The 14,207-nt window shown below is 36.0% G+C and overlaps 1 protein-coding gene across 1 annotated transcript; it reads left to right on the top strand.

Moving 5' to 3' along the window:
• Positions 1-13,030: 13,030 nt before the first annotated feature.
• On the top strand, positions 13,031-13,342 carry LOC133082441 (protein S100-A11-like). Its single transcript, XM_061179037.1, has one exon. The coding sequence runs from the start codon at positions 13,031-13,033 to the stop codon at positions 13,340-13,342; it is 312 nt and encodes a 103-aa protein (XP_061035020.1).
• Positions 13,343-14,207: the final 865 nt, after the last annotated feature.

Below are 14,207 nucleotides of genomic sequence, written 5' to 3'. Positions count from 1 at the left end.
TGCATGAATAAGCATTTGCAGAACTCTAATGGAAAATTGATGAATTCATAAAAGTGCTAACAAAGATCAAGATAAAAAAATTAATTACATGGGACTCAGTGAACTGATGAGGATAATTATAATTTTTGTGACTTTCTGTTTAAATAAAAAAAAAGAAATCCCAGAAGGACTCAGAGGCAAAAAGTGTACAAATCAATTTTCACTGCAATGTAAAGGAGCTTAACAGCTTAACAGTGGAGGATTACTGGACTGAATGTCAATATTATGACATAGTATGAGTGTCTTTCTTGTTTGGTAATGGCAATCATTTTTGCTTTTGTTGTGGTCAACCATTTACAATGCTTGGTGTCAGTTTATTTATCTCTTATAAAAATAAAATACAGTGTGTGTAAAAAAAAGAAAAAATGTTAATAAAACAAGAACACTGGGATTTCAAAAAAAAAATCTTTAGAAGGGATCAGTAGCAGTTAACTGAGGCAGAAGAACTGATAAGTGACCTGGAAGATAAAATAGTGGAAATAACTACTGAAGAGCAGAATAAAGAAAACAAATGAAAAGAATTGAGGACAGGCTCAGAGACTTCTGGGACAATATTAAACACACCAACATTCGAAGCATAGGGGTCCCAGAAGAAGAAGAGAAAAAGAAGGGCATTGAGAAAATGTTTGAAGAGATTGTAGTTGAAAATTTCCCTAATATGTGAAAGGAAACAGTTAATCAAGTCCAAGAAGCACAGACAGTCCCATACAGGATAAATCCAAGGAGAAACACGCCAAGACACATATTACTCAAACTATCAAAAATTAAATACAAAGAAAATATATTAAAAGCAGCAAGGGAAAAACAACAAATAACACACAATGAATCCCCATAAGGTTAAAGGCTAATCTTTCAGCAGAAACTATGCAAGACAGAAGGGAGTGGCGAGACATATTTACAGTGAAGAAAGATAAAAATCTACAACCAACGTTACTCTACCCAGCAGGGATTTCATTCAGATTTGACGGAGAAATTAAAAGCTTTACAGGAAAGCAAAAGATAAGAGAATTCAGCACCACAAAACCAGCTTTACAGCAAATACTAAAGGAACTTCTCTAGGCAGGAAACACAAGAGAAGGGAAAGGCCTACAATAATAAACCCAAAATAATTAAGAAAATGGTAATACGAACATACATATCGATAATTACCTTAAATGTAAATGGATTAAATTCTCCAACCAAAAGACATAGACTGGCTGAATGGATACAAAAACAAGACTGGTATATATGCTGTCTACAAGAGACCCACTTCAGACACAGGGACACATACAGACTGAAAGTGAGGGGATGGAAAAAGATACTCCAGGCAAATGGAAATCAGAAGAAAGATGCAGTAGCAATTCTCATATCAGACAAAACAGACTGTAAAACAAAGACTATTACAAGAGACAAAGAAGGACACTACATAATGATCAAGGAATCAATCCAAGAAGAAGACACAACAATTGTAAATATTTATGCACCCAACATAGGAGCACCTCAATACATAAGGCAAATACTAACAGCCATAATAGTGGAAATGGAGAGTAACTCAATTATAGTAGGGGAATTTACCACCCCACTTTCACCAATGGACAGATCATCCAAAATGAAAATAAATAAGGAAACACAAGCTTTAAATGATACATTAAAGAAGATCGACTTAATTGATATTTATAGGACATTCCACTCAAAAATTACAGAATAGACATTTTTCTCAAGTGCTCATGGAACATTCTCCAGGATAGATCATATCTTGGGTCACAAATGAAGCCTTGGTAAATTTTAAAAAATTGAAATCGCTTCAAGTATCTTTTCCAACCACAATGCTATGAGACTACATATCAATTACAGGAAAACACCGGTAAAAAATACAAACACAGGGAGGCTAAAGAATACACTACTTAATAACCAAGTGATCACAGAAGAAATCAAAGGGGAAATCAAAAAATACCTAGAAACAAATGACAATGGAGACACGACGACCCAAAACCTATGGGATGCAGCAAAAGCAGTTCTAAGAGGGAAGTTTAAAGCAATAGAATCCTACCTTAAGAAACAGGAAACATCTCAAATAAACAACCAAACCTGGCACCTAAAGCAATTAGAGGAATAAGAACAAAAAAACCCCAAAGTTAGCAGAAGGAAAAAAATCATAAAGATCAGATCAGAAATAAATGAAAATGAAATGAATGAAAGGATACCAAAGATCAATAAAACTAAAAGCTGGTTCTTTGAGAAGATAAACAAAATTGATAAATCATTAACCAAACTTATCAAGAAAAAAAAGGAGAAGACTCAAATCAATAGAATTAGAAATGAAAAAGGAGAAGTAACAACTGACACTGCAGAAATACAAAGGATCATGAGAGATTACTACAAGAAACTATATGCCAATAAAATGGACAACTTGGAAGAAATGGACAAATTCTTAAAAATGCACAACCTTCTGAGACTGATACAGGAAGAAATAGAAAATATGAAAAGGCCAATCACAAGCATTGAAATTGAAACTGTGATTAAAAATCTTCCAACAAACAAAAGCCCAGGACCAGATGGCTTCACAGGTGAATTTTCTCCAACATCTAGAGAAGAGCTAGCACCTATCCTTCTCAAACTCTTCCAAAATATTGGAGAGGTAGGAACACTCCCCAACTCATTCTACGAGGCCACCATCACCCTGATACCAAAACCAGACAAAGATGTCACAAAGAAAGAAAACTACAGGCCAATATCACTGATGAACATACATGCAAAACTCCTCAAAAAATACTAGCAAACAGAATCCAACAGCACATTACAAGGATCATACACCATGATCAAGTGGGGTTTATTCCAGGAATGCAAGGATTCTTCAATATAAGCAAATCAATCAACATGATACACCATTTTAACAAATTGAAGGAGAAAAACCACATGATCATCTCAGTAGATGCAGAGAAAGCTTTCAACAAAATTCAACACCCATTTATGATAAAAACCTTCCAGAAAGTAGGCATAGAGGGAACTTTCCTCAACATACTAAAGGCCATATATGACAAACCCACAGCCAACATCGTCCTCAATGGTGTAAAACTGAAACCATTTCCAATAAGATCAGGAACAAGACAAGGTTGCCCACTCTCACCACTATTATTCAACATAGTTTTGGAAGTTTTAGCCACAGCAATCACAGAAGAAAAAGAAATAAAAGGAATCCATATCAGAAAAGAAGAAATAAAGCTGTCACTGTTTGCAGATGACATGATACAATACATAGAGAATCCTAAAGATGCTACCAGAAAACTACTAGAGCTAATCAATGAATTTGGTAAAGTAGCAGGATACAAAATTAATGCACAGAAATCTCTTGCATTCCTATACACTGATGATGAAAAATCTGAAAGTGAAATTAAGAAAACACTCCCATTTACCATTGCAACAAAAAGAATAAAATATCTAGGAATAAACCTACCTAAGGAGGCAAAAGACCTGTATGAAGAAAATTATAAGACAATGATGAAAGAAATTAAAGCTGATAGAAATAGACGGACAGATATACCGTGTTCTTGTATTGGAAGAATCAACATTGTGAAAATGAATCTACTACACAAAGCAATCTACAGATTCAATGCAATCCCTATCAAACTACCACTGGCATGTTTCACAGAACTAGAACAAAAATTTCACAATTTGTATGGAAACACAAAAGACCCCGAATAGCCAAAGAAATCTTGAGAAAGAAAAATGGAGCTGGATGAATCAGGCTCCATGACTTCAGACTATACTACGAAGATACAGTAATCAAGACAGTATGGTACTGGCACAAAAACAGAAATATAGATCAATGGAACAGGATAGAAAGCCCAGAGATAAACCCATGCACATATGGTCACCTTCTCTTTAATAAAGGAGGCAAGAATATACAGTGCAGAAAAGACAGCTTCTTCAATAAGTGGTGCTGGGAAAACTGGACAGGCACATGTAAAAGTATGAAATTAGAACACTCCTTAACACCATACACAAAAATAAACACAAAATGGATTAAACACGTAAATGTAAGGCAAGATACTCTCAAATTCTTAGAGGAAAACATAGGCAGAACACTGTATGACATAAATCACAGCAAGATCCTTTTTGACCCACCTCCTAGAGAAATGGAAATTAAAACAATAATAAACAAATGGGACCTAATGAAACTTAAAAGCTCTTGCACAGCAAACAAAACCATAAACAAGACCAAAAGACAACCTGCAGAATGGGAGATAATATTTGCAAAGAAAGGAACTGACAAAGGATTAATCTCCAAAATTTACAAGCAGCACATGCAGCTCAATAACAAAAAAAACAAACAACCCAATCTAAAAATGGGCAGAAGACCTAAATAGACATTTCTCCAAAGAAGATATACAGATTGCCAACAAACACATGAAAGTATGCTCAACATCATTAATCATTAGAGAAATGCAAATCAAAACTACAATGAGGTATCATCTCACACTGTTCAGAATGGCCATCATCAAAAAATCTAGAAACAGTAAATGCTGGAGAGGATTTGGAGAAAAGGGAACGCTCTTGCACTGTTGGTGGGAATGTAAATTGATACAGCCACTATGGAGAACAGTATGGAGGTTCCTTAAAATCTAAAAATAGAACTAGCATACGACCCAGCAATCCCACTACTGGGCATATAACCTGAGAAAACCATAATTCAAAGAGAGTCATGTACCAAAATGTTTATTGCAGCTCTATTTACAATAGTCAGGACATGGAAGCAACCTAAGTGTCCATCATCGGATGAATGGATAAAAAAGATGTGGCACATATATACAATGGAATATTACTCAGCCATAAAAGGAAACGAAATTCAGGTATTTGTAGTGGGGTGGATGAATTAGAGACTGTCATACAGAGTGAAGTAAGTCAGAAAGAGAAAAACAAATACAGTATGCTAACACATATATATGGAATCCAAGGGGAAAAAAAAAAGGTCATGAAGGACCTAGTGGCAAGATGGGAATAAAGACACAGACCTACTAGAGAATGGACTTGAGGATATGTGGAGGGGGAGGGGTAAGATGTGACAGGGTGAGAGAGTGGCATGGACATATATATATATACACTACCAAATGTAAAATAGCTAGTGGGAAGCAGCCGCATAGCACAGGGAGATCAGCTCGGTGCTTTGTGAACACCTACAGGGGTGGGATAGGGAGGGTCGGAGGGACAGAGACGCAAGAGGGAAGAGATATGGGAACATATGTATATGTATAACTGATTCACTTTGTTATAAAGCAGAAACTAACACACCATTGTAAAGCAATTATACCCCAATAAGGATGTTAAAAAAAAAATCTAGAAACAATAAATGCTGGAGAGGGTGTGGAGTAACGGGAACCCTCTTGCACTGTTGGTCAGAATGTAAATTGATACAGCCACTATGGAGAACAGTATGGAGGTTCCTTAAAACACTAAAAATAGAACTACCATACGACCCAGCAATCTCACTACTGGGCATATACCCTGAGAAAACCATAATTCAAAAAGAGTCATGTACCAAAATGTTCATTGCAGCTCTATTTACAATAGCCAGGACATGGAAACAACCTAAGTGTTCATCATTGGATGAATGGATAAAGAAGATGTGGCACATATATACAAAGGAATATTACTCAGCCATAAAAGGAAACGAAATGGAGTTATTTGCAGTGAGGTGGATGGAGTTAGAGTCTGTCATACAAAGTGAAGTAAGTCAGAAAGAGAAAAACAAATAGAGTATGCTAACACATATATATGGAATCTAAGGGGGAAAAAAAGGTCATGAAGAAACTAGTGGCAAGACGGGAATAAAGACACAGACCTACTAGAGAATGGACTTGAGGATATGGGGAGGGGAAAGGGTAAGCTGTGACAAAGGGAGAGAGTGGCATGGACATATATACACTACCTTACATAAAATAGATAGCTAGTGGGAAGCAACCGCATAGCACAGGGAGATCAGCTCGGTGCTTTGTGACCACCTAGAGGGGTGGGATAGGGAGGGTGGGAAGGACGGAGATGCAAGAGGGTAGACATATAGGAACATATGTACACGTATAACTGATTTACTTTTTTTATAAAGCAGAAACTAACACACCATTGTAAAGCAATTATACTCCAATTAAGATGTTAAAAAAAAAAAAGAAAACTGAAATCGTATCAAGTAACTTTTCCTAGCACAACGCTATGAGACAAGATATTAATTACAGGAAAAAGTCTGTAAGAAACACAAAAACATGGAGGCTAAACAACACACTACTTAATAACCAAGAGATCACTGAAGAAATCAAAGAGGAAATCAAAGAATACCTAGACACAAATGACAATGAAAACACAGCGACCCAAAACCTATGGGATGCAGCAGAAGCGGTTCTAAGAGGGAAGATTAAAACTATACAAGCCTACCTTAAGAAACAAGAAACATCTCAAATAAAAAACCTAACCTTGGGGCTTCCCTGGTGGCGCAGTGGTTGAGAATCTGCCTGCCAATGCAGGGGAAACCGGTTTGAGCCATGGTCTGGGAAGATCCCAAATGCCATGGAGCGACTAGGCCCGTGAGCCACAATTGCTGAGCCTGCGCATCTGGAGCTTGTGCTCCACAACAAGAGAGGCCGCGATAGTGAGAGGCCCGTGCACCGCGATGAAGAGTGGCCCCCACTTGCCGCAACTAGAGAAAGCCCTCGCAAAGAAACGAAGACCCAACACAGCCAAAAATAAATAAATAAATAAGTAAATAAATAAATTTTTTTAAAAAATCAAAAGAGAGTTTTAAAGAAAAAAAAACTAACCTTACACCTACAGCTATTAGAGAAAGAAGAACAAAAGAACCCCAAAGTTAATAGAAGGAAAGAAATCATAAATATCAGATGAGAAATAAATGAAAAAGAAATGAAGGAAGTGATACCAAACATCAATAAAACTAAAAGCTGGTTCTTTGAGAACATAAACAAAATTGATAAACCATTAGCCAGACTTATCAAGAAAAAAAAGGAGAAGACTCAAATCTATAAAATTAGAAATGAAAAAGGAGAAGTAACAACTGACACTGCAGAAATACAAACGATCATGAGAGATTACTACAAGAAACTATATGCCAATAAAATGGACAACTTGGAAGAAATGGACAAATTCTTAAAAATGCACAACCTTCTGAGACTGATACAGGAAGAAATAGAAAATATGAAAAGGCCAATCACAAGCATTGAAATTGAAACTGTGATTAAAAATCTTCCAACAAACAAAAGCCCAGGACCAGATGGCTTCACAGGTGAATTTTCTCCAACATCTAGAGAAGAGCTAGCACCTATCCTTCTCAAACTCTTCCAAAATATTGGAGAGGTAGGAACACTCCCCAACTCATTCTACGAGGCCACCATCACCCTGATACCAAAACCAGACAAAGATGTCACAAAGAAAGAAAACTACAGGCCAATATCACTGATGAACATACATGCAAAACTCCTCAAAAAATACTAGCAAACAGAATCCAACAGCACATTACAAGGATCATACACCATGATCAAGTGGGGTTTATTCCAGGAATGCAAGGATTCTTCAATATACGCAAATCAATCAACATGATACACCATATTAACAAATTGAAGGAGAAAAACCATATGATCATCTCAATAGATGCAGAGAAAGCTTTCGACAAAATTCAACACTCATTTATTATAAAAGCCCTGCAGAAAGTAGGCATAGAGGGAACTTTCCTGAACATAATAAAGGCCATATATGACAAACCCACAGCCAACATCGTCCTCAATGGTGTAAAACTGAAACCATTTCCACTAAGATCAGGAACAAGACAAGGTTGCCCACTCTCACCACTATTAATTCAACATAGTTTTGGAAGTTTTAGCCACAGCAATCAGAGAAGAAAGACAAATAAAAGGAATCCATATCGGAAAAGAAGAAATAAAGCTGTCACTGTTTGGAGTGACATGATACAATACATAGAGAATCCTAAAGATGCTACCAGAAAACTACTAGAGCTAATCAATGAATTTGGTAAAGTAGCAGGATACAAAATTAATGCACAGAAATCTCTTGCATTCCTATACACTGATGATGAAAAATCTGAAAGTGAAATTAAGAAAACACTCCCATTTACCATTGCAACAAAAAGAATAAAATATCTAGGAATAAACCTACCTAAGGAGACAAAAGACCTGTATGCAGAAAATTATAAGACACTGATGAAAGAAATTAAAGCTGATAGAAATAGATGGACAGATATACCATGTTCTTGGATTGGAAGAATCAACATTGTGAAAATGAATCTACTACACAAAGCAATCTACAGATTCAGTGCAATCCCTATCAAACTACCACTGGCATGTTTCACAGAACTAGAACAAAAAATTTCACAGTTTGTATGGAAACACAAAAGACCCCGAATAGCAAAAGCAATTTTGTGAAAGAAAAACGGAGCTGGATGAATCAGGCTCCATGACTTCAGACTATACTACAAAGCTACAGTAATCAAGACAGTATGGTATTGGCACAAAAATAGAAATATAGATCAATGGAACAGGATAGAAATCCCAGACATATACCCACGCACATATGGTCACCTTATCTTTGATAAAGGAGGCAAGAATATACAGTGGAGAAAAGACAGCCTCTTCTATAAGTGGTGCTGGTAAAATTGGACAGGTACATGTAAAAGTATGAAGTTAGAACACACCCTAACACTGTACACAAAAATAAACTCAAAATGGATTAAAAACCTCAATGTAAGACCAGACACTCTAAAACTCTTAGAGGAAAACATAGGCAGAACACTGTATGACATAAATCACAGCAAGATACTTTTTGACCCACCTCCTAGAGAAATGGAAGTAAAAACAATAATAAACAAATGGGACTGAATGAAACTGGAAAGCTCTTGCACAGCAAAAGAAACCATAAACAAGACCAAAAGACAACCCTCAGAATGGGAGAAAATATTTGCATATGAAGCAACTGACAAAGGATTAATCTACAAAATTTACAAGCAGCTCATGCAGCTCAATAACAAAAAAAACAAACAACCCTCTCCAAAAATGGGCAGAAGACCTAAATAGACATTTCTCCAAAGAAGATATACAGATTGCCAACAAACACATGAAAGAATGCTCAACATCATTAATCATTAGAGAATTGCAAATCAAAACTACAATCAGATATCATCTCACACCGTTCAGAATGGCCATCATCAAAAAATCTAGAAACAATAAATGCTGGAGAGGGTGTGGAGTAACGGGAACCCTCTTGCACTGTTGGTGGGAATGTAAATTGATACAGCCACTATGGAGAACAGTATGGAGTTTCCTTTAAAAACTAAAAATAGAATTAGCATACGACCCAGCAATCCCACTACTGGGCATATACCCTGAGAAAACCATAATTTAAAAAGAATTATGTACCAAAATGTTCATTGCAGCTCTATTTACAATAGCCAGGACATGGAAGCAACCTAAATGTCCATCATCGGATGAATGGATAAAGAAGATGTGGCACATATATACAATGGAATATTACTCAGCCATAAAAAAAACGAAATTGAATTATTTGTAGTGAGATGGATGTAGTTAGAGTCTACCATACAGAGTGAAGTAAGTCAGGAAGAGAAAAACAAATACAGTAAGCTAACACATATATATGGAATCTAAGGGAAAAAAAAAAGGTCATGAAGGACCTAGTGGCAAGACAGGAATAAAGACACAGACCTACTAGAGAATGGACTTGAGGATATGGAGAGGGGAAAGAGTAAACTGGGACAAAGTTAGAGAGTGGCATGGACATATATACACTACCAAACGTAAAATAGATAGCTAGTGGGAAGCAACCGCATAGCACAGGGAGATCAGCTCGGTGCTTTTTGATCGCCTAGAGGGTTGGGATAGGGAGGGTGAGAGGGAGGGAGATGCAAGAGGGAAGAGATATGGGAACATATGTATATGTATATCTGATTGAGTTTGTTATAAAGCAGAAACTAACACACCATCGTAAAGCAATTATACTCCAATAAAGATGTTTTTAAAAATGTTAAAAAATAATAAAAAAAAATTTTTAAAATAAAAGTAGTTTATATGTAGGTAGTGAGGTTATGGCCCATTTGATTTAAAATATTGCATATTTTTACATCAATTCTTATGATGAACAGATTCCTATGTAAATAAAATTATAAATAGGCATAAAAAAATCAGAGAGGAAATAAACAATATAGAAATCAAAAAACAATAGAAAAATCAGTGAAACGAAGAGTTTTTTTTTTAATTGAAGTATAGTTGATTTACAATATTGTTTAATGGTGTAAAGCAAAGTGATTCTGTTATGTATATATATTCTTTTCAGATTCTTTTCCCTTATAGGTTGTTACAAAACATGAAATAGTTACCTGTGCTGTAGTGTAGGTCCTTGTTGGTTATATATTTTATATATAGTAGTGTGTAATCACAAACTCCTAATTTATCCCTCCCCCCTTTCCCTTTGGTAACCATAAGTTTGTTTTGTATGTCTCTGTGTCTATTTCTGTGTTTGTATCAATTTTTTTAGATTCCACATATAAGTGATATGATTATGATATTTGTCTTTCTCTGTCTGGCTTACTTCACTTAAGTATGATAATCTCTAGGCCTATCCATGTTACTGAAAATGGCATTATTTCAATTTTTTGTGGCTGAGTAATATCCATAGTATATTTATATATACCACACCTTCTTTATCCATTCATCTGTTGATGGACATTTAGGTTGTTTCCATGCCTTGGCTATTGTAAATAGTGATGCTGTGAATATTGGGATGCCTGTATCTTTTTTAATTATTAGCCAAGCTCTTTAGGAAAAAAAAAGAGAGAGCCTAAATAAACAGAATAGAAATAAAAGAGGAGAAGTAAGAACTGATATCACAGAGATATAAAAAATCATAGGAGAATAGTACAGTTATATACCAACGAACAGGACCATCTAGAAGAAATGGATAAATGCCTAGAAAGATACAACCTTCTAAGACTGAATCAGGAAGAAATAGATAATCTAAAGAGACAAATAACTAGTAGTGAAATTGAATTTGTAATTTTTAAAAACTCTCAACAAACAAAACCCAGGACCAGTCCATTTCACAGGGAAGGTCTAGCAAATATATACAGAAAACCTAATATGTATCCTTCTCAAAATATTCCAAAAAGTTGAAGAGGATTGAACACTCCCAACTTCATTCTATGAGGCCAACATTACCCTCATACCAAAACCAGAAAAAAAAAGGTACTACAAAAAAAGAAACTTACAGTGCAATATCTCTGATGGATATAGATGCAAAACTCCTTGACAAAATATTAGCAAACCGAATTCAACAATATAGAAAACGGGTCATACACCATGATCAAGTGGGATTTAGTCCAGGGATGTAAAGATGGTTCAATAGCCACAAATCAATCAGTGAGAAACAACACATTAAAAAAAGAAGGACAAAAATAACATGATCAACTCAATCAATGCAAAAAAGGCATTTGACAAAATTGAACATCTATTCATCATAAAAATGCTCATGAAATTTGGTGTACAGGGAACATACCTCAACATAATAAAGAGCATTTATGACTAACCCACAGCTAACATCATACTCAAGAGTGAAGAGATGGAAGACTTTCCTATAAAATCAGCAATAAGAGAAGGATGCCCTCTCTCACCATTTACATTTAACATTACAGTGGAAGGCCTAGCCACAGCAATCAAAGAAGTAAAAGAAAAAAAAGCATCCAAATTGTAAGGGAAAAAGTAAAACTCACTATTTGCATATCACATGATACTATATATGGAAAAAGTCTCCACATACAAACAGAACTAATAAATGAATTCCCTAAAGTTGCAAGATACAGGATTAATATACATATATCTGTTGCTTTTCTATACACTAATAATGAACTATCACAAAGAGAAAGAAAGCAAGAAAAAAGTCCCTTTTAAAATAACATTGATAAACTTAGGATTAAGCACACCCAAGAGGGTGAAAGACTTATACTGTGAAAACTTTAAAACATTGATGAAGGAAATTGAAGCTGACACAAAGAAATGGAGAGATATCCCTTAGTCATGGATATGAGGAAGTGATATCGTTAAGATATCCGTAATACATAGGGTAATCTGCAGATTTAATGCAATCCCTTTCAAAATACCTATGTCACTTTTTAGAGAAGTAGAACAAATAATCCTAAAATTTATATGGAATCACAATAGACCCTGAATTATCATAGCAATCTTGAGAAAAAAGAACAAAGCTAGAAATATTCACCCTTGCTGACTTCAGACTATACTACAAAGCTACAATAATCAAAATAACATGAGATCACTGGTGGAGACAGGATGGCAGAGTAGAAGGACATGGGCTCAACCGTTCTTAAAGAAACACCACAATCACAACTAACTACTGAACTACCACCTACAGAAAAATGCTAGACCCTACCAAAAAAGATACCCTACATCCAAAATCTCAAATGAACAACCTAACCTTACACCTAAAGCAACTAGAGAAAGAAAAAAAAAACCCCACAAAGTTAGTAGAAGGAAAGAAATCATAAAGATCACAGCAGAAATAAACAAAATAGAGATAAAGAAAACAATAGCAAAGATCAATGAAACTAAAAGATGGTTCTTTGAAAAGAAAAATAAAACTGACAAAGCTTTAGTCAGATTCATCAAGAAAAAAAGGGAGAGGGCTCAAATCAATAAAATTAGAAATGAAAAAGGAGAACTTACAAGGGACACCACAAAAATACAAAGGATTGTAAGAGACTGCTACAAGCAAATATAGGCCAATAAAATGGACAACCTAGATAAACAGACAAATTCTTCGAAAGGTACAATCTCCCAAGACTAAACCAGGAAAAAAATAAAAAATAAAAACAGACCAATCACAAGCACTAAGATTGAAACTGGGATTTAAAGCTTCCAAAAGAGTGATTGCCTCGCCTCTCCTCACTCACAGCCTCGTGCTTCGCTCCGCTCCAAACATGGCAAAAATATCCAGCCCTACAGAGACTGAAAGGTGCATCGAGTCTCTGATTGCTGTTTTCCAAAAGCATGCTGGAAGGGACGGTAACAACAGCAAACTCTCCAAGGCCGAGTTCCTTATCTTCATGAATACAGAGCTGGGTGCCTTCACAAAGAACCAGAAGGACCCTGGTGTCCTTGACCGCATGATGAAGAAGCTGGACCTCGACTCTGATGGACAGCTAGATTTCCAAGAATTTCTTAATCCTATTGGCGGCCTGGCCCTAGCTTGCCATGACTCCTTTATTAAGTCTACCTCTTCCCAGAAGTAAATCAGAGGAGCCTTTGGGCCTGGCCCACTCCCTTTCCTTCAGCTTCCCAATTATCATCTACCCCTCACAGCCCACACATACCCTGAGCCCAGTGCACCCACCACCCCATGCAGGCCACTCCTGCTGGTAGTAATAAAACAATATTGTTTTCTAAAGCACACACTGGAGAGTCAGTAAATTTGTGCAAGGGAGGGAGATGACTGGGAGGAATATAAATTAGATTGATGGAAACAGTTACCAGAAGTTGCAAAGTAAATAGTAAAAATGCATCGTGGGTGTATACATAATCATGACTAATGATACCAACATAATCATCTAAATTACTCAGACTGATGGAGAGACGTCACTTATTGTTCACTCATTAAACGTCTATACACCCCTACTACAGGCACTGTAGCCTACTACAGGCTTTGAAAATACAGTCAGCAAGACAGACAAGGTCCTGCCTTCACTGAGGTTACCTTCTAGTGGGGGGGGGACAATAAATGAATAAACAAACAAATAAAGGACTATGAGTGCAATAAATACATAAATAAATAAATAAATAAAAATTAAAAAAAAAAAACTTCCAAAAAACAAAAGCCCAGGACCTGATGGCTTCACAGGTGAATTCTATCAAACATTGAGAGATGAGTTAACAACTATCCTTCTGAAACTAGTCCAAACATATTGCAGAGGAAGGAACACTCCCAATCTTATTCTATGAGGCCACAATCACCCTGATACCAAAACCAGAAAAAGATACCACAAAAAAAGAAAATTACACGCCAATATAATAGGTGACCATACATGCAGGATCTTCAACAGAATACTAGCAAATCGAATCTATCATTACAATCAAAGGATCATACACCATGATCAAGTG

The sequence above is a fragment of the Eubalaena glacialis genome, chromosome X, assembly GCF_028564815.1.
Source record: "Eubalaena glacialis isolate mEubGla1 chromosome X, mEubGla1.1.hap2.+ XY, whole genome shotgun sequence".
Taxonomy (NCBI): Eukaryota; Metazoa; Chordata; class Mammalia; order Artiodactyla; family Balaenidae; genus Eubalaena; species Eubalaena glacialis.
Note: the sequence above shows the minus strand (reverse complement) of the source record. Positions and strands in the feature narration are given on the sequence as shown.